General features: G+C 43.8%; 1 protein-coding gene across 5 annotated transcripts; it reads right to left on the bottom strand.

Annotated features, from left to right (window-relative positions):
• Nucleotides 1–1,378: 1,378 nt before the first annotated feature.
• Nucleotides 1,379–19,538, bottom strand: LOC107394428 (H-2 class I histocompatibility antigen, L-D alpha chain). 5 transcript variants are annotated; one of them, XM_070547638.1, is made up of 13 exons: nt 19,116–19,449; nt 17,553–17,736; nt 9,960–10,232; nt 9,535–9,825; nt 9,156–9,440; nt 6,978–7,103; nt 6,440–6,457; nt 6,258–6,317; nt 5,633–5,668; nt 5,488–5,532; nt 4,067–4,135; nt 3,679–3,714; nt 1,379–1,811 (listed from the first exon to the last, which is right to left on the bottom strand). In XM_070547638.1, the coding sequence occupies exons 1-13, from the start codon at nt 19,236–19,238 to the stop codon at nt 1,795–1,797; spliced, it is 1,563 nt and encodes a 520-aa protein (XP_070403739.1). In that variant the 5' UTR covers nt 19,239–19,449; the 3' UTR covers nt 1,379–1,794. The 5 variants fall into 5 exon arrangements, with proteins under 5 accessions (XP_070403739.1, XP_070403740.1, XP_054600976.2 ...); XM_070547639.1 differs by having other exon boundaries at nt 5,633–5,659; XM_054745001.2 differs by having other exon boundaries at nt 17,655–17,736.
• Between the last annotated feature and the right edge of the window lie 1,990 nt (nt 19,539–21,528).

Here is a 21,528-nt window from a genome sequence, read left to right as displayed (position 1 = left end):
TTTGCCTTTTCAATAACCAGAAATACACACCATTCTGTGTTTAATTTCAAGAAGAGAGTCAAGTTTTTAAAGTTAAGAATTTATTACTAACACTTTAAAAAAAATGACAATTCAGAAATGACAATTTTCTTAACAGACAATTTGATATTAAACTTGTTTTAAAGGCAAACCTGTGACTGAATGAAAGCTAAAATGGAAATGAGAGTTTTGGATGTGTGAATGAATATCAGAAGGTTTCTTTCAGAGAGAGAAGCACGTTCTGGGTTGGAAATGATGGTTTTGCAGCTAACTGGGTCGTTTCTTATGAAGAACAGCATCAAACACAATCTGTCAGAATGTCTACCTCACCCAGTATAGGAGACCCTCTTCTGGATCCGAGATGTCAGGTGGAGATGGTTTCCTCCAGGCACGAGGTTGGTAGAATGACCTTAGTGCGACCAAATCGGTCCTGAGAGGTCTCCTTGGGTCACTCGACTGGTGGAACTATTTGCGTCACAAAATCAATAACTCTGAAGGAGTTTTGCGTCAGCTGGTTATCGTTGCGTTTATTCAGGGCAATTCTATCAGCGTGACAGAATGCTTAGTAGAGATTCGGGCGGCCGTTCCCTCGTCTCCTCGTACGGTTCAAGAACTGAACTTTTGCTGCTGGAATTCGGTTTTAACAAAACCCTCAGAACACGCCCTCTCAGCATCAGAAAGCTTGGTCATGAGTAAAAGACGTGATGATTTTACCCTTTACCCTGGATATTCCTTCTGAATGAGGCTGGTTACGTGCGAGATGACCTTCTGGTTTGCTGAACACCATAACCGATTATCAACCATAATCATAATTATACCCAAAGCATAATAAGTCATTTCAGTAATTAAAATACATTTATACTGAACCAAGAGATTATTTATGATGATTGTAATACCAGTAATAAAGTCAAAAGTTTATTAAAATTATTATTTAAAATTATTATTGTGAAACTTGAAGTGTCCTTCATTCTGGGACGGAACAGCAGCAGATAAAGATGATTTTCAGCAGACATCATGGCTCCTGGCATGTTTAATCTGTGGGGCAAAGTTACAGTCGACCCAGCTGGGAAAATGTGACCTTTGTCACAAATTAGAGGCCATTCATGACGCTACAACAACACTGATCATTTTAAATATCTAAGAGAAGTAGCACATTCATTATATTTCTTAAAGCCTTTTCACAACCCATGGCACCGTTTATTCCAAAGAGTAAAAGTTGTAATACAGAATATTAGTGTTAAAAAAGCCTGGAGTAAAAATTGTAATGACAAAAACAGCAAAAGTATAAAAAATACAGAATAGAAACTATTATCATTGTGTTTCATTTCAACAGATGCTTGTAAAATACACGACAAGAAAAAACAAGTCACATGAAAGTTTATTGTTCTGTTTAAATTCCAGGTCGATGTTTGTATGAATGTGCTGAATTGTGTGACAATTTTTCTGTCACTCCAGCAGCAAAACATTCATGCGTTATTGTCTGTATCCTTCATCCACTTAATCTGAGGACTTTCCTCACGTTTTACATGTAATACGCCTCTAAAACAGCACCATCTTCAAGTGCTTTTATTGTTACATGTTGAACTTACATCACAGGAATAAATCATCTTATTACAATAAGATAAACTCTTGTTTTCATACCTTTCATCACATTCCTTCAATTAATGTATCACAATTATTCTTCAACGTTTCCTTTTTTACTCAGTTCCTTCATCACACCCTCAGTTTGAAGAAACAGGTAGGATTGGAGGTCAGACGTGGATCCAGACCTCAGGTCTAACAGACACCGTCACCTGTGGAGATTTAGTGTTGTTAAAGAGCAAGTCACCCCCTATCAGAGTATTACTCCACTCCCACTTCCTGTTTGAAAAATGCAACAAGTGCTCTGGCCTAGCGGACCAAGAGGGCAGAGCCACTAACAAATACACACACACACACACACACACACACACAGGCTCACAACAACATTGTGACATCATATGGTACTAGGGCTGCTCGATTATGGCAAAAATAATAATCATGATTATTGTGACTGAAATTGAGATCTCGATTATTTAAGACGATTTTTCAATTCATGTTGATTTTATTTGTTTTTATTCAGCATAAAATTGCTCAGGGCACAATCAGGACAAAAATAAATAAGAAACAAGATGATCACTAAAATAACTCCTGATTCCGAGTATAGAAAGACCTATATACTTATAGCTCATAGTTTATGGCCCAAGGGCTATAGACCTTGGTTTAACTCATTTAAGTCTAACCAGTACAGACCCAAATACCAATATCTTGCAAATACTGACAACAAGAATTATACAGTGGCATTTATAACAAATAAACGCAAATAAATTGATGTTCACAAAATGTTGCATAACATTTATTGAGTCGTGTCAAGGTGCTGTAGGAGAGTGCACTAGCACCGTGTCCTCAGAGAGATTATTTATCAGCGTGAGGAACTTATTTCTACCTTATTTATAAACTATTTATTTACAAGTCGTCCATCAGTTAATGTAATAATTGTCCCAACCACAGCTGCACCCCCCACCCCCCAACCCGGTCTCATAGCAATCAGGGGCAAGCTGCACGTGTGTTTAGCACACGCACATTTAGCGGTTTTTAGCGTCTCAGGAGTCCGCAGGTACGGTGTGTGTCACTCACTCTGGTTAATCCAACAGGGAGCCGGCTCCGAGAGCTGTTTCTTTAGCGACCGACACATCACTACATCATTCCCTTTCCTAGTGTCCTGAAGAACGGTCGGGAGCGCAGGCGGAGTGTTTAGCTAACCTGCAGGAAATGTCGACGACAATTATCCAGAAAGTAGCTAAGGGTTACCAGAAATGTTTCTGAGGTGTTCGCTAGGTACTTTTACAATTTAAAAAGTCAAGAAGGGGGTCTGAAAAGCTGCTGAAATAGCGTCAAAGTCGCTAAGTTGGCAACACTGTGGGAGGAGCGCTTCATTTGCAACTCGGGGCAGCGCAAGTGGGAGGAGCAAATAATCGGCTTGTTTAGTTTTTATAATCATTCAAAACTCAGATCGTAATCGTGATTAAAATTCAATTAATTAAGCAGCCCTATATGGTACCAGCTAACGTTCTAGGGTACCTCTTAGCCAATAGCGTTGGCAGATTTAAATTCAGCTGCAGTGCAGAGTTTTTACCTGACAACGGCACAACACTGACAGTTTTAGGCAGAAAATTACAATTTTAACTAAAATGCACGAAAGTGCAAAACTATTGACTACACGTGTCTGCAGCACGATTAGACACGCATTTATATAGTTTATCAGAAAAAAAGTTGATTTGGGGGGTGACTTGCTCTTTAAATTCATAGGAGCCACAAAACTTTCACTTTTTAACGTGTCTTGTTTTACTAAAAACTGCTGCAGTTGTGTAAAATATGCTATAAATCTACATGCAGGTAGGTTTCGTTTATTTTTTCTAAACTACTAATTGTGTCTAATGAATCTAAACATGAGGGATGAAAATCCTCATTTTCACGAGCAGAGTTGTCAGACGACTCCTCTGATTTTGTAGTTGAGCTGTTAAATTGCTTTAAATTTAAACTGTATTGTATTCCCTTCAGTAAAACTGTGTCTTATTGCATGTACAGAACAATCGTAACAAATTATACAATAATAGTTTGTGAACCCACAGATTTACTTACCTTCTACATCAACATGTGAAGAATCATCTGAAGAACCTGTTAATAAGAGCAGAGTTAACACATATTCACTGGTCTACCGTTTTGTATTGAAATACTTCATCAAAAAGTAAAAAAAATGTTCACAGTCTAGTGACCACTTATACACAAACTGGAAATCTTCAGTTTAAAGAGAGTCTTCATCAAAACATTAATTAAAAGGATGCTCAAACAGAGCATCAGTTCCAATTTGATGTAAATATATGTAAATTTGGTGTAATGTGGTGCAAAAATGATACTCTCGTGCGTAAGAAAACCTTTTTTTTTTGTGACTGAATGAGAAAGCAGAAATACATAGAAAGTTTGGATGGAGGTGACTGAATGAATAATTACTCCCCACCAGTGTACTCACTTTTCACATTAGTAAGAGAAGAAGCTGGAGAAGTTTTCTGAGATGAGTCTGGAGATGAATCTGAAGAACCTGTTAATGACAGAGTTAACACATTTGCTGACGTACCCCAGTGTATTGAAATGCTGCATTGACGTTGGGTGGGGGAAAAAAAAATCAAAGTAAAAAATAAATAAAAGAACATAAGAATCGGCAAAAGTCAACAGAGTACATTCACATAGGGATTAAGGGATTAAAGGACAAGGTTTGGAAAAGACAAAAAAATTAACTAAGGCCTAGTCCACACGTAGCCGGGGTTTTTTAAAAACGAATATCCGCCCCTTAAAAAACTTGCATCCACACCACCGCGTTTTAAAAACAAACTCTGTCCACACGTACCCGGATAAATACGTTGTTAAGGACATGCCAGACCTGTAGGCGGCAGTACTTCCCCCGTTCTTAACCTCATCCTTCGTCTGTGGTCTTCCGCAAGGAGCAGTAATTCCGCTTGCAAACACAAACAAGCAAAAAGCGCTTGGACAATTGATGGATCGGGTAGTGACAGAGCGCAGCTCTGAAGGCTTCCATGATGCCGGCTAGTGTAAACACAGGTCGCACACGTGATGTCAGCATTTTTGTGTCGCGGAAAGTGACGTTGCGGACCTTAAAACTCCGGTTTTGTCTGTCCACACGCAGACACCCAAAACGGAGAAAACACAGATCTTCACTTTGGCCGGAGTTTTTAAAAAGATCCGTTTTCGTGTGAAAAAACTCCTTTTTCGTGTGGATGACAGGCCAAAACGTAGAAAAATATCTACGTTTTGGCAGATCCCTGGCTACGTGTGGACAGGGCCTCAAAGTCATTTATCATAGTGACCTAATTATGTTATCCTATCCTACAAATTGGAAAATGTTACTGTAATGATACTTCATTAAGTATATATATATATATATATATATATATATATATATATATATATATATATATATGGTATGGAACACTATGGGTACTTGTTTCTCTGTACTGTTTATAATAAAACTGTTGGTGTAATGCGGAGAATGTCAACTGAAATGTGGAGAACAGTTTAATCCTGGTTACAAACCAGTTTGCCTCATAATGATTCACAGTTCTACCGTTCAATATGATCTTTGGGCAAAACCCATAATAATGCCGTTGATCAACTTACTGCCGAGGCAGATGGTTCACCTGAGGGTGTGTCTTTCATTACCTAACCCTTCTGGTGTTTACTCATGCTCTACCTCATAAAGTGCAAAGGCAGCAAACAAGTCTAGTGTTTTAGCGTTTGTACAGCTGCAGAGGAACCTTGAGGAACGCTATAATAATATTAATATTTTCAACTATTATCAATGTTTGTGTTCTCTTACAGGAAATAATAATAATTATTATTATTTTAAAAGACTGGATAATACTAAAAGTCACTTACTTTCAATCAAGGCCTTCTTCTCATCATCAGGCTTTGGATTGTTGGCTGTTCCGTTCACACACAAAAACACCAAGACAAGTAAACATTATCCATGTGTGTCGTCTGCTTTTAAACGTACATTCAGATCTGATGAGAAAACACCTACCGTTGTCCTTAGATGAGGTGTTAACATCTGGACAAACTCAAAGCAAAACCCACAAATGGTTAGAATTGTCATGATTGTTACATCATTGCATTTTTTTACTTGTGCCTTTTTTTCCTGGCAAGCCATGTTGAGTTTCAGTCATAATTACAATTATTCCAAAAGTTCATCAAATCAATAGCAGACAAATAACAGGAGTGTTTAAAGTCCTACAATATAAAACTATTTTTTAGCTGAATGCTCAAGATTAGGTGTTACAGTAAGGGCACAACTGCCTTGGAGCTAGAAGGTTCCAGATTCAAATACTAGCTGCAGCCTTTCTGAGTGCAGGTTGCGTATTCTCAACATGCAGGCATGCATTTTCTCTGGGTACTCCAGTTACCCCGACACACAGGCAAAGAAAAACATGCACGTTCAGGTTAACTGGAGACTAGACTGTTCTGAGGAGTTTGGTTGTCCCTGATTGTCCTTGTGGTGGACTAAAGACCTGTACCAGGGTGTCGCATGCCTCTCACCTACTGGAGTCAGGAACCAGCTCCCCTTTTCTGACTTTAGTCCAGATTAAGTGCTACAGAAGATAAATGAATGAATCAACATAACAGTTTCCAAAACATATAGGTGTACTTACTTCGCATATTGACAAGAGAAGAAGCTGGAGAGGGATCTGGAGAACTATCTGTAGAGGATTCTGGATAACCCATTAATGACAGAGTTAACACTTATACAGACAAACTATGTGTGTTAAAAATAAAATAATAAAATAAAGCAGAAAAATAACATTAGGAACTGTCCATATTCAAGAGTACTTACGACTCTTCCCATTACAACCTGTCAAGAGAGACAACAAATGAAATACATTTTTTACATTCACATGACCAGTTAAAAAAAAACATTGAAAACTTTTATTTAATGAGACTAAAACATGTATTAAAATTATGCCAGTACACAGGATCCAGTCCAATTTGGTAAACATGATGTAATGTGGCATAAGCATGTGAGATTCTCATACAAAAAAACACGAAAGTTAAATTTTCCTTCAATTTGTGAACAAAAACTATGTTTGGTGAAACAGAAAATATGTGTGTAAATCATTTTAATCCAAGACTCTAATCGCACTGGTAAAAATCCCGTTTATCTCATAGTGATTTACAGTTCCACCCTTCAATGCGATCTTTGATCACCTCATAATAACCCGTAATAAACTTTTGCACCTCATAACAAACAGTTTTATATTTTAACTTTGTACCGTTGTAAAGGAACCTTTTAGGTACTCAACAATTACTTTATATTCAGATATTACCAATGTTTGTGTTTGCTTACATGATATGGCAAAACAATAGTAACTTACGGTCTCTGCACTCCTTCCTTCTATAAAGGACGAATCCCACAATGGCTCCGATAACCACAAAGCTTGCTACAACAACAACAGCGATGATAATGGGTGTGCTGCCATCCTCCACAGGCAGAGTGTGATCTAAACAAAAGAAAATATAGAGTTTTAGTTTAATTTTCTGATCTCTTTCAGCCTTGTGTAATTTAACTTTATTAATCTTGCCTCTAAAAATCTATCTTCTTCTGGCACTCGAAGACTACAGAGCGCTTCTCTGCATTCCTCCTAAAACTATTTTTATTAATCATGGATTTGATGAACTAGTTATTCAAGGCGATCGACAAGATTTTTTCAACTATGAAAATGGAGCAGGGGGGTTCCTACTTGTCCACAGGGGACGCACCCAGTGGGGTATATATTGGATTCCTGGAAGGAGTGGGATATTATATGCCTCTCCCAGCTCTCCGTGGAGGACATCGAAGACGTGTGGATTTTTAGGCTGATAATTACTGGATTTCTTCTGTTTGGAGTGGGAGGTTGTCTGATATTTTGGAAAATTGGGAAGACAGGAGCGATTGAAGGGCAACCCGTACCCATGGAAAGTCTCCGTGTGGAAACTGCTCAGACTGGGACGTTAATCGAGGTGAATCGTAAGCTAGAGGTTCTAGCTGCGATCCCGGTATTAGTACGCAAAATGGACGTGATCTTGGAGAAAGTCAATGCACGGTATGGGCAAGTTTAAACCCAAAAATTAGATTCACAGAGGGACTGGAATGATCAGTTAAAGACTGAAAGGCAGAGAGAAAATTATCTCTGCCTGACCCAAACAATTCTTCCGATCTGAATCTGGTGCCCAGGTAGCCTTGAGCTGCTAGAAGACAAATCCCCCGCGAAGGAATGCAGACAGATGCTGTGAAAACCCGACCTACCACCCCTGCCTTCGGATTGGTGGACTTAGCCTGGTGAGGACATCAACTGAAGGAGTCAATGTACTCTTCACTCTCCCTCGATCTCCCTCCCACCTGTGATTCAACAGTCAGTGCGTTTACATGCAGCCAGTAACCCTTTTAAAACCCGAATATTCACAATAACCCGGTTCCGCAGGTCCATGTAAACACCGCCAAAAACCCGGATATGCTCATAACCGGGTTTTTAAAAACCCGGTTACTACACCTGGGGTAACCCTTTTCTAACCCGAATGTTTGGTCGTGTAAACGCATATCGGGATATGTGTTCTGCGCATGCTCTGTTCGCAAGGAATCTTGGTCTTTTGAGTAGTGAGACGTCTTGTATGCGCCAGAACACCGGAAGTAAACAACAAGTTGGGAGCAACATGGCGAGTCGCGGCACAGCACCACACTTTTGGAGTAATGAGGAAACCTCTGTCTTTATCGGTCTGGTGAAAAGTATGAACATTATGTCTTTTGTTGATGGCCAAAAGTACAAAGACAGCAAAATATACAAGCATATTGCGTCTTGACGTAGTCCATACGTCCTGACGCTACCCCAACGTCCTCATTTAAATCGGGTTATGCTTGTAAACGGGTTATTCTGATCAACTCAGAAACCCGAATACCGACCTTAACCCGATCATAACCCGGATATTGGCTGCATGTAAACGTAGTCTGTGTATGAGCGCCTCTGAAGACATCTGTGGTCTGATGCCTTCCCATTGGAGTCTCATGTTGCGTGAACTGTTGATGTTCGTGCTTATATGTTTGAGGTGCATTTTGCATGACAAAGCTACCCCCTGTCAGGAGTAACTGAAGTACCTTTTTTCCCTCCCCTCCCTCATTTATCCTCACGTAACCCTTTCCTATCTAACTGAAATGAGGGCCTTGAATGGCAGCTCTCGTGGTCTGCCTGTATCTGTTTTGTTCTACATGCTCTGTGTGTGTAACCTTGGTCAGGCTGTACTGCAGAGTTAAATTTCTGTGCTTCGGGACGCTGGGGCACTGACAATAAAGCTGATTCTGATATAGAATTAAAATATCTACTTTCAAAACAATTAAAAATTGTGGTAATGAAATAAAACTAAATTAATTTTTGCTGGTTGTACATTTGAGCATTACTTGAGTAATCAGAGTCCATAAACTGGACCTGTGATTAAACCACAAAAGGTCACACAGTCTGAAGCAACTTCATGTCTCATGAAACTAAATGGTTGCAAATGGCAGAAAAGGGAGTCGTTTTTACCCCAGGCCTTTTGAACATGAAGAAGCGAGCCAGGATGCTGAACCTCACAGGTGTAAGTGGACAAATCTGTCTTCAAAATCTCAACACGGTCTTTCCTCTGGAAGGTGTCGTCCTCATTTGGACGAATTCCAGACGTCTCCAGTCCATCGTCTGCAGTAAGGATGCGACCGTTTCGTTTGATCTGCAGGATGATGTCTTTAGGATAGAAGCCAGTGGCCAGGCACGTCAAGATAATGTTTTTCTCACTCTTGCTTTTTTGTGAGAACAGGTGCACATCAGGCTTACCTGGAAACAAAGATCGATGTTAACTACATCTAAATAATTTTTTTTGTCAATACTTAAAGTTAAAACTCAGTAACTTGTTGTGTTTTATACATACTGGCTTTTCGGAGCTGCTCTTTCCCGTAGTCCCTGAACTTGCTCATCCAGTCCATACACTCCTTCTCCAGGTAACCCTTGGTGTATTCCTTCAGGACTTGAACATCATCCCACTTCCTCTTGGTTTCTTTAGCTGCATCAAGTGTAGCTACCCAAACTTGGTTGTCATCGTCGAAGGACAGGAAGTCATTTCCGTCATAGTTGTACATGTCCATCCCACGGATGAACCTAATGGTACCATCCTCCTGACTCTCACCCTCACAGCCGTGCATCCACTGGAGAACGTGGGTATCTACAGGCAAATAAAAACATATAAATAAATGAACAAATATAAAATAATGGAATGTACTTACAGGTAAGATAACATTAGTAATAGAAGAGATGGTTATCAATAATAATGGGTATTGTCTCATCGTTGGACATTACCCGTGTCATTCTGTCTCATCCGTTTCATCAAGATGTCGATGTTGACCTTGAACCACTGCTGCTTGCTCTTCCTGGACTGTGTACCTTTATCCCAATACTCTTGTTCAAGATGCTCTGACATCCACGTCTGTTTGGGAATTTTTTTTTGCTCTTTGCTGTCATAGTAGTCAATCATCCTGTTGTCCAGCATTCCCATGGCCGTGAACTCATGGAAACCCGGGAGATCCACAGGTTGGGAGAAGGCCGTGTAGATGTAGGTCAGGGAGTGGCGTTCTGAAAATGATAAAAGGTGAAAAACAGATATTTATTTTAAAAGACATTTTGCCTTCATGCTTTGAGTTGATACAAATTGCTACCAAGGACATGTGTCAGGCTGATCAGACTGGATGAAGGAGACGAACAAGGTGAGATGTTTAACAGTTTTATTACTCTGGTCGTATCGCTGTGAGGAAGAAACGATGACTGAGATGAGAAGCCGGTCACGGCGTCTTCCATATATAGCCTTGCTTGGCTGTGACGTGGAGGGAATCCCCGCGAGGAGCACGCTGGGAGCTCCCCACGAGGGGCATGTCGGGAGTTGTGGTCCGAAGGTCAGCCGGGAGATACCTGAGTCCTGACAGGACCCCCCGGTCCAGGGACGGCTCCAGAAGTCCCAGCGCGACCCCGGCGGACCCAGAAGTCAGAGATCAGGGAAGGGTCCAGGATGGACCGAGCCGGCTCCCAGGAGCGTTCCTCGGGGCCATAGTCCTTCCAGTCCACCAGGTACTGCCAGCCCCGACCCCTGCGGCGAGCGTCCAGGATGCGCCGGACGGTGTAGATAGGCTCACCATCGAGGAAGCGGGCAGGAGGCGGCGCCGGAGCCGGAGGCGGGAGAAGGGAGGACTCCACGTAGGGCTTGAGCCGGGAGGTATGGAAGGTGGGATGGATGCGGAGAGTAGCCGGCAGCCGCAACCGGTACGTGACCGGGTTGATGACCCTTTGGATGGGGTATGGGCCGAGGAACCGAGGGGCGAGTTTCTTGGACCCGGCACGGACCCGAAGGCCAGCCGTGGACACCCAGACCTTGTCCCCCAGGAGCATAGGAGGGACCAGGACGGTGTCGACGGAGATTCTGGTGAGCATAGCTGGTGTTAGCTCTGGTTATGGAGGCTCGTGCTTTGATCCAGGCGCTCTTGCAGCGTCTCACCATGGCTTCCGCTGCCGGAACGGCGACCTCGGGTTCTTGGTGGGCAAAGACCGGGGGCTGGAAGCCATAGCAGACCTCGAAAGGGGACAGCCGAGTGGCAGATGAGGTGTGAAGATTGTGGGACAGCTCCGCCCAGAGGAGGTATTTAGGCCACTGCGAGGGTTGAGCCGAGACAAAACAACGAAGGTACCGACCCAGCTGTTGGTTAGCCCGCTCCGTCTGGCCATTGGTCTGCGGGTGGTAGCCTGAAGAGAGACTGACCGATGCTCCCATCAGCCGACAGAAAGCTTTCCAGAACCGGGCCGTGAACTGGGGCCCCCGATCCGAGACCACGTCGACTGGGAACCCGTGGAGGCGCACCACGTTCTCCAGGAACAGTTCCGCTGTGCGTTGGGCTGAGGAGAGACCCGGAAGGGCGATGAAATGGACAGACTTGGAAAAGCGGTCCGTAACCGTCATGACAGTGTTGAGGTTATTTACCGGCGGGAGACCCGTGACGAAGTCCAGCCCCACGTGGGACCAGGGGCGGCTGGGCACCGGAAGAGGTCGGAGGGCACCAGCCGAGGCCTGGTTGGGGTTCTTGGAGCGGGCACAGACGTCACAGGCGCTGGTGTATTCTTTCACATCCCTCGCCATGCCTGGCCACCAGAGGGCTCGCTGGAGGAATTTAAGAGTTCTGGAGAAACCAGCGTGGCCAAACAGGCGTGATGAGTGGGCCCAGGACAACGCCTCGCTGCGACAGGCCGTGGGGACATAGAGGCGACCCGCGGGGGTCTCTGGAGGCGCGGGGTCGTCCCGGAGGGCGTTCTGGATAGCTTTCTCCAACGGCCACCTCAGGTGGCCCAGGAAGCGGTGTTCCGGGAGGATTGGCGCTGGCTCGGACGAGGACGTGGAGTGGGTGAATTGGCGGGAGAGGGCGTCCGCCTTCTGGTTCTTGGCTCCCGGGCGGTAGGCGAGATGGAAGTCGTAGGGTTCAAAGAAGAGGGCCCAGCGAGCCTGGCGAGGGTTAAGCTGCTTGGCAGATTTAATGTGGGTCAGGTTCTGATGGTCAGTCCAGATCGTGAAAGGCCGAGTGGTGCCCAGAAGCCACTGCCTCCATTCCTCCAATGCCCATTTTATGGCCAGTAACTCATGATCGCCCACACCGTACTTCTGCTGGGTGGTGGAAAACTTCCTGGAGAAGTAGGCGCAGGGATGGAGCCTGTCGTCGGGCCCGCCTTGAGACAGGATGGCGCCGGCGCCGACGTCAGAGGCGTCGACCTCGACCACAAAGGGAACTGCAGGATCTGGATGGCGGAGGATCGGGGCCGAGGTAAAGCGGGTGACCAGGTGGCGGAAGGCCCGAATGGCGTCGGGAGTTAGACGAAACAGCTGGCCAGGGGAGCCTGGTCGAGTGAGAGAGGTGAGAGGGGCTACGAGGGTGCTATAGTTCTTTATAAAACGGCGGTAAAAGTTGCAGAAACCCAGAAAACTCTGCAGTTGTTTCAGGCTGGTTGGCAAGGGCCAGTCCTTCACCGCCTGGATTTTCTGAGGGTCCATGGTTATCCCTTCGTCCGAGATCATGTAGCCCAGGAAGGATATGGACTGCTGATGGAAGGAGCATTTCTCGGGTTTACAGTACAGGTTGTGGTCCAGGAGCCGGGTCAGGACGGCGCGAACATGATGGATGTGTTCGGCCTCGGATTTGGAGTAGATCAGTATATCGTCCAGATAGGCGAACACCCACCATCCCAGCATGCCGCGGAGGACATCATTAATGAGACGTTGGAAGACAGCAGGGCTATTGCATAGTCCGAAGGGCATAACCAGGTACTCCCAGTGGCCGGTGGGTGTTATGAACGCGGTCTTCCACTCATCCCCGGCCTTTATACGGACCAGATTGTAGGCGCTCCGGAGATCCAGTTTCGTAAAGATCCGTGCCTGGGAGATGGCATCCAGAGCGGTAGTGAGGAGCGGCAGAGGATGGCGGTCCTTGACCGTGATCTTGTTCAGACCCCGATAGTCTATGCAGGGGCGAAGATCGCCTTCCTTTTTCTTCACGAAGAAGAAGCCAGCGGCACCCGGAGAGGAGGAGGGTCGGATGAACCCCTGCTGGAGGGCCTGGGCGATGTACTCTTCCATCGCTTTGGTCTCGGGAGGCGCGAGAGAGAAAAGGTGCCCGCGGGGAGGACTGGTTCCGGGTAGCAGCTTGATCTCCATATCATATGGCCGGTGAGGTGGCAGGGAGGTGGCGCGCCGCTTGTCGAACACCGCGGCCAGGTCCCGATAGGGCAGCGGCTGGTGGGGCGGTGTGGAGCCGGGGCCCCCGTCCGGAAGACCCGCCGAGGATGGAGGAGGAACGAGGTGGGTCTGGCACGAGGTCCCCCAGCCCAGCAGGCGGTTCTGGGACCAGGAAATATGAGGGTCGTGGAGACGGAGCCAGGGGAACCCCAGGATTAGAGGAGAAGAGGGAGCAGAAATGACCAGGAAATGGAGGGTCTCCTGGTGGCCTTGGGTGATCATACGGAGTGACTGGGTTCGGTCTCGGACTGGGTAGGGTTGGAGAGGCCTACCGTCCACCGAGGTCACTGGTATAACTCTCTCCAGGGGTTGTAGGGGGATCCGTAGGCGTTTTGCCAGATCTAGGTCCATGAAATTGTCCGCGGCCCCCGAGTCCACCAATGCGTTTACGTGGAGTGAGGCCTCACCATGGAGGAGGGTGACAGGAATAAGGAGACGGTTAGTAGCGACAGGGGTAGAAGAAGACCCAGACTGAGCGACCCCAATACTCAGTGGGGCCCCCCGTTTCCCGATCGTAGCGGGCAGTCCAGGCGTCGGTGGTCGGGAGAGCCACAGTAGGCACAGAGGCCCTCGCGCCACCGTCGTTGTCTCTCCTCGGGGGGAAGGTGGCCGAGCTGCATGGGCTCCTCCGCCAGCATGGGTACAGGAGCTGGCGTGGGTGAACGAGGGCGAGGCACCGGTGTCCTGGGTGGACGCGTGGATAACTTGGGTCGAACCAGAACCCGCTGGTCGATGCGCAGCGCCAGATCAACCACCTCATCCAGGGTCTGAGGCAGCTCCCTTCCCGCCAACTCATCACGGATGTAGGGTGCCAGCCCCTCCAGGAAGGCGGCCCGCAGAGCGGAGTCATTCCACTGCAGCTTGGCGGAGATGGTGCGAAACTCCGACGCATAAGCGCACACCGAGCGTTCTCGCTGGCGGAGTTTGAGAAGGCGTGTCTCTGCTCCCACTTCGCTGCTGGGGGGAACAAAGGTCTTCCGGAGAGCGGACACAAACGCAGCATAGTCGTTGCAGGCAGGGGATTTGGAATTGTAAAGCGCAGCAGCCCACTCCGCGGCGCGTCCGGAGAGCAGGGAGGTGAGATGCGCCACTCGGGAGCGCGCAGATGGGTAGCGTCCAGGTTGGCACTCGAACTGCATGTCCAGCGTGGCGAGCAGACCATCGGGGCTCCCCGTCTCCCCGTTCCACCTCTCCGGCAGGCTGAAGTGGGGCTCCTCCCTAGGAGCAGAGCGGGTTGGCTGCTGGAGTGCAGCGATCTGTTGCTGCTGATCGTTTGCCTGTTGTTGGAGAGCCGTGAGAGCCGTGGATAGACGCAGGGTGTGGTCGGACAAGGAGTTCACCTTGGTGTTGAGCTGATCTACCATGGAACGCAGCTGCACGTTCTCGTGGCGGAGACGATCGATCTCCGTCGAATCTACTCGGATCTCAGTCATCCTGTCAGGCTGATCAGACTGGATGAAGGAGACGAACAAGGTGAGACATTTAACAGTTTTATTACTCTGATCGTATCTCTGTGAGGAAGAAACGATGACTGAGATGAGAAGCCGGTCACGGCGTCTTCCATATATAGCCTTGCTTGGCTGTGACGTGGAGGGAATCCCCGCGAGGAGCACGCTGGGAGCTCCCCACGAGGGGCATGTCGGGAGTTGTGGTCCGAAGGTCAGCCGGGAGATACCTGAGTCCTGACAACATGTTAATCTTGGACATTCTGTTTCTGAAGATAAGCAAAAATATTTTCAAAAATCAAGTGAACGTCTAGTTTTTTGTAACCGTCTATGACATTAACTGTGATTTATTTGAATAATTTCACATTAATTCCAATAACTGCACTCAACAAAAGTCAGAAAGTGCATTTAAAATGTATGTCGTTCAATGCAGTCATTTCTATCACATCTGATCAAAACTTCTCTATTCCTTTCATAATAGAACACCAGCTGTTAAACAAGCCTGACTGATATCCTCAACTATCATTGTGGTAAACTGGTGTCCCTCAAGGCTGTGTACTCGGTCCTGTTCTGAACATATTTCAAATGGACAACTATTGACATAAAAGTCTATAATATCTAATAATCAATCCATATCTCAATTAGAACTTATTGATACACAGTTACAGGACAAAAATTTAAAATAATTCTGATTATATAACCAAAAGTAAACATGTTTAGAAACATTCACAGCAAAGGTTATTTCAGCTTCAGTCTGTCACACTGTTAGGTGGGGGAGGTTAGGACCCAAGATGCAGACCCAGGATGACACAAGGCAGGAGTAGTGAAAACGTAAAATCCTTTATTAGGAGCGATAGTCCAAAGTAAATCCTTTGTGGCAGGAAACCAAAAACGAAAATCTAAAAATCCAAATATGAAAAACCAAGAGACCTAGAGAACAAAGAGCTCACTTAAAGAGCTGACCTGGAGATATCCAAAACACAAGAGACCAAGAGTTCCAAAAATCCTAGAGACCAAGAGAGGGGGTGAGACAATGCTGACACAAACAATGGACCAACAACACATTGAGACGCAGACAGGGTTTTATACACAGGGGCTGGGTGATTGGGAGAACGAGGAGCAGGTGCGTGGGGAGAGACTGGTGAGATTAAGTAACTAAATGGGAAGGGAAAACCAAGCAAAAGGGATATGCCTTAACCTATGAATCTCTAAATAATCTCTAAATAAATAAACCTGAAAAACTAAGGGCACAAGAGAACCAAAGATAAATAACTACTGACCTGAGGAGAGAGGGAGACAAATTAACAAGTGGGGAAGGAAAACACACACACAAAAGGAGACTAATAAAATGAAAAGCTGAACCTATAAAAAACTACAGAGGGGTGACTAGGACAGACCTGAGGGAAACCGGGAGTGAGCTGGGGACAGAAAGGGGCACAGAAGACTTGGGGAAACATGAGAGAGGGTGCTCGCTGCAGACCTACAAAGGCGGAGCTGCACCATAAGGTGGAGCTGCACCAGAGTCAGCCCCGCCCATTCACGCAAACTCAGCCCAGCCCACTGACTTCCGTTTTTGTTTTTCAACTTTATCGCAAACTAACCTGCCCCTCATGAATTATGGCTGTTACTAGTTTACAGTCGTTAATGCTATGTTCTATGCTGCATTTAAACAAGATAAACATAACTTGGTACATGACAAAGCCTGAATATATCTTGAAATGAAAAGATTCATTTTAGCGAATATCTGCCCACAACCGCTCCAACAAAACTAACATACAACAGCACAGCAGATTGTTGAATGGGCTCTGGTAGTCCAGTGGCAAGATTGTTCAATTTAAGTTTTGCTTTCCCCTCAGCTGATGCTGGTTCGATTCTCTGTAAGGTCGACAGCGATCTATTTAGCCAGCTGAAACATTTAATTTGTTTATATTTTAGTTGTAATGTTTCTTTTCTGCAAAATATTTATGTCTCTAAAAGTTCTTTGAATTTGGTCGTTCCTAAACAGCATTTTAGTTGAAACTCTGCTAACAAATGGACTCACACTGGCTAAATAAACCAATAAATAAATAAATTAATTAATAAACACATTAGTCATTATATGTTAAACGGTATACCAGTAAATTGTTGTAAACATAGTACTGGCAAGTGTAGCTAGAAATGAAGAAAAGGGGTTTAAAACTACCTATCACTTCCACCACTGGTGGGCGAACCTGCGCACCCCTGCGTGTCAACCTGAATCCATAACCACTACACCTGATAAAATGCAAATGGCGTTACATGTAATTGTCCTACTCAGTGTGTTTTGTAGATAGGGATGTATGGTTTATTGGCGGTGTCTCAGTAGAAGTCATTTCAGAAATAATTTGTCAGAAAATTCACAGAATATCCAGATTTGAGAACCAAGACCAGACCCGCTTCGGGGGAGGAGACCAAATTGAAGCTGAGATGGGAAGAAAATGCATGAATGAGGCCAAAAATGGCTTTGACGTGTTTCTTATGAGGAAATGACAATATAACATGGTAAAAAGTTCCAAAAGTTAGATTTTTAATTGTATGGAACCTTTACAAAAACTGTTCAATTAACTTCTCAACTCCGTCCTCAATATTGCATTTTTTAGCTATAACACCCTCTATGGTTCCAGAATGCTATCAAGTCTGACAACTGGAAGGAATTGGACTGACTCTGGTGGAATGGGCTGGGCTGACTCTGGTGCAGCTCCACCTTCTGGTGCAGCTCCGCCTTTGTGGTTCTGCAGCGAGCACCACTTGAAACATGATGGAAACCTTGAGGGAAACCTGGAAGGGGCTGGGGACCACAAAGAGTCACCCGAGGAGGGATGCAGACAAGGAGACACGTAAGGGAAACCTAGAGAGGGATGGAGGACACAAGGAGAAACATGAGGGAGACGCAGGACGCAGACCATGACAGTCTTCATCTTCTGCTGCTACTTAATAAAAATACAATTTAACCTAATTTAACTGAATAAAATAAACATATCAGTTGAAATAAGAAGTGGCAAATGCAGTATCTAATAATACTGGCTTGAACACTTTTAATTTTTACATGTGTGTTTCTATTGTTGAGGTTTTGTCTACAGACTGGTACAAATTAATATTGTAGTTGGTGACTATTCCAAGACACTAAACCAACAAGAACAACACTGGTTTCATTCCAAGCATCATCTCATGACATTACAGCATGACAAAACAGCTTTCTGTGGAAACTTATTTTTAATAATAAGATGCCACAGGTAAACAAATTGTTTTCAGAGAAAACATCTTAAGACATTTTTCCAGTAATGCCAATGTGTTTACAAACAAGGATCATCACTTTTAATGATAATCAGTATTTGTTAGTGGTTAAGGGTATTATCGATTAGTTGTCATGTTATATTTTTTAATCATTTGTTAAGCTTCTGAGATGCAATTAAGGCTGTATGACAGATTTAACACCATTTCTATCGATTTCTAAAACTAATTTATGGATTTTACTTAAAAACAATTGCTCATGGTGACATGAGTAACTAGATGTTCAGGGCAATTAATAACTAAGTCATATCAGTTACTTTATCACACCCAGGTCACTTGAGTTTTCCAGTGTGTATCATTTTGATTCTAACCAGGAAGCTACTTAAAAGTATTTTCAAGATGCACTATTTCAACAATCTAGTCAGACCTGTTGAGTGACCGCCTCACATTTACTTGTTTATCTCCCACCTTTTAGAATCATGCAACAGTGGCTTTAACTTGTCTGATGTATAAGTGACATTTCTCACAATCACTAAAACCTTTCAAACATCACCTAAACATGTTTAAGTTGTATCTCTTATGTCAGATAAGACTGTACCTTTCTTTTCAATATGCTGACTAATTTAGACATTTCTTCTGAACACAGACAGAAAACACCAGATGCTGAAGGTCGACTCATGACGAGGAGCTGCTATGGTCTCAAAAAGATCTTTTAACATATTTCTACCTTTACATTTTTAGTATTGGAATATTCAAGAACAGCAAAGTTTATCATGTTTTGTTTTCCTTGTTTAGTGTTTTGTCAAACAAAAAGTAGACATTACATGCATTTATATAGAATATTTCATATTTTGTGCTTATTACACATTAAACATTTATCAGATAATTCAAGCTAGTAAAAAAAATACATGGTCAAACTTTCAACGGCACCACAATTTCTTACTTTCACTTTTGATTTCTAATGTTTATTATCTTTAAAAAAATCCTCCAACTTACCACTCTTGACCACCAGCCCAGCCCCCAAAAGGACCAAAAAGCTGAAAAGTGACATTTTGAACCTAAGTTAGGCTCGACTTTTGTTGAAATCCTTTTTCCACCGGCAGGTGTGTCAGTCTTCATCCACCTCAGAAGTGTTCCTGTAATTCAGGACTTTCCTGCTCTTACTCTGATAATGATTACCCAGGATGCATTCAGTCCCTCCTAAAATGGAGACGTACTCTTGGTTTCACTTTAAAGGCCCAATGTGTGACATTTCATCTTATAAGTTATCAAATTTCTTGTATCACATTCTCAAATTTGTTTTTTTTAATGATAATTCAAACAAGCATTTATTCTAAGCATTATTATTAGCTTTATATTTTAATATTTTAGACAAAAGAAGCAGACCGGTGCTCCATATGGCATGCGCCATCTTAAAATACAGTGACCTTTTAGGGACATACAACATATTAAGCTTCGCATTTGATGTTTGCGTTTTTAAATGATGTAACCTCAAAGAAACAGCAGGGGGCAGAAGTGCGCCTTGTAAGCATGCAGTCTGACAAAGTAACTAAGAAGAAGAAGAAACTAGCCACACCGTACTTCTAGCGATGGAGGATCACACATATTCTAAAAGCAAACTTGAGAAACGGGATAGTTTGAAAGCGCCGATCTTCTAGACTTTATTGCAGCTCTGCCTCTTCCTCTTGTGCGTGGGACGTTGCGGCTGGTTTGAGCAAATTCGGCTCCTTCATCTTGGGATGCTTGCCCTGCTTCTGTCGCATGTCTAACACCTCTGCCTCTCTGTGCGCTGGCACACGTCTGTCCTCTCCCTCTTCCTCTCCCTCTTCCTCGCCCTCTTCCTCTCCCTCGTCCTCTGTCTGTCTCCACTGATGAACCATCGGATGATATCTGACTCTGTTTACGGAGAGAAAACAATTACAGACTACACTACCTTGTATATTTCCAAAATGGCAAATAGAAATATAACATTTCTCAAATAAAATGAACAAAATATTGTCATTTTTTGTAGTCAGAAGTCATCACTAACTAGCTGCTGTTTGCTATTAGCAAACATAACTGACATAAAAAAGTCTTTCTTATTCAAAACCTATTTAGATTAAATTAATAAAATAAGTTAGATGAAAACAACTAACCTGTTCGCTGACTTGAAAGCTGGAATTAGATGATGACATGCTGCCGTTTACAGCAACACGATTTTGTATTGTATTTGTTATATTTGTTAATAAAGTTTTAAATAATGATTAAAAAAAACCTTTTTGATCCTCGGGGGCTCCAACAGCTGCAATACCGACTCTAAACTGCGTGGTGCTAAAGAGTCGGATCTTTTTACTATGATTTCTGTGAATTTCACACACGGGGCCTTTAACGTCTCCATTGTAACAGACGCCGTCTGTTTTGTGGCCACAAGATGGCCTCCTCGTCATTACCTGCTTTCCTTGCTCTAGCTGAGCCAGGTGCAGCTGATTTTCAATCATTAATCCTCCCTAGAAAAGGACAGCTCTTTCTGACATTCGGGGAGGGAAGCTTAGAAGAGGCCTGGTGTTAGAGTGTGTGTTCTTCTTTTCCCTCCAGCCTGAAGTTAAAGTCTCGTTTGGTACCTGTGTGGTAGTGGTAAATCTTCCTTGTGATATAGAGCTTGCTGTGTTTGATTAGAATACTCGTTAAAGCGTTCAGCTCACCCTTTTGTGGAGCTTTTTGTGTTCATTTAATTCCTTCCTTTTTTCTCCCGGTTTAGTCCCGGCGTTTTGGGTTTCTTCATTGTTATTTACCCAATTTTGGATGACCTTTGTGTATTGTGACGTTTCTGTTTTTCCTGCATAAAGCAGTGATTTTTAGTTTAATAAACTCCCTTAAGAGAGTGAAACTTGGTTTGGTCCTGTTCTCAACCACATTTCTTTACGCTCCCTAAACACCACCATCTCCTAGACGAGCTGAGGGCTGTAAAATCCATTCACAATTAAATATAAAAGGTCTATTTTTGTACAATTTGTTTATTATTGAAGTATGATTTTAAAATAAACAAAAGTCCAGCCAAGTGCTTTGAGAATTTAAATGAGTTTATTTGATTTTGGAAAACAAACCAGGCACACTGCAGCAGGGTTCTTACACAACATCCAAAACCAGTGCAAGTTTTATTCATTTTACAGCAAATTGTGTGATTTCCACATACATATCTGCTTAGATAAAAAATCTGACTTAACTCATCACATTAAATCAATCGCAACTTCATTACAGAAAAAAATAAAATTTATTGAAATATCAATTTTTTTTTTACATTTAAAACTGCATTATATTAGCGGGTAGATAGTGATCAACATGAGCAGTAACATACAAGGACACGCCACATCTTCCTGATTCTGACTACAGTGAACTTTATTTTCTGTTATCTACTTCCTTATCAGCGCTC

The sequence above is a fragment of the Nothobranchius furzeri genome, chromosome 19 (assembly GCF_043380555.1).
Source record: "Nothobranchius furzeri strain GRZ-AD chromosome 19, NfurGRZ-RIMD1, whole genome shotgun sequence".
Taxonomy (NCBI): Eukaryota; Metazoa; Chordata; class Actinopteri; order Cyprinodontiformes; family Nothobranchiidae; genus Nothobranchius; species Nothobranchius furzeri.
The sequence above is the reverse complement of the archived record's forward strand: the minus strand, read 5'-3'. Positions and strand labels throughout refer to the sequence as shown.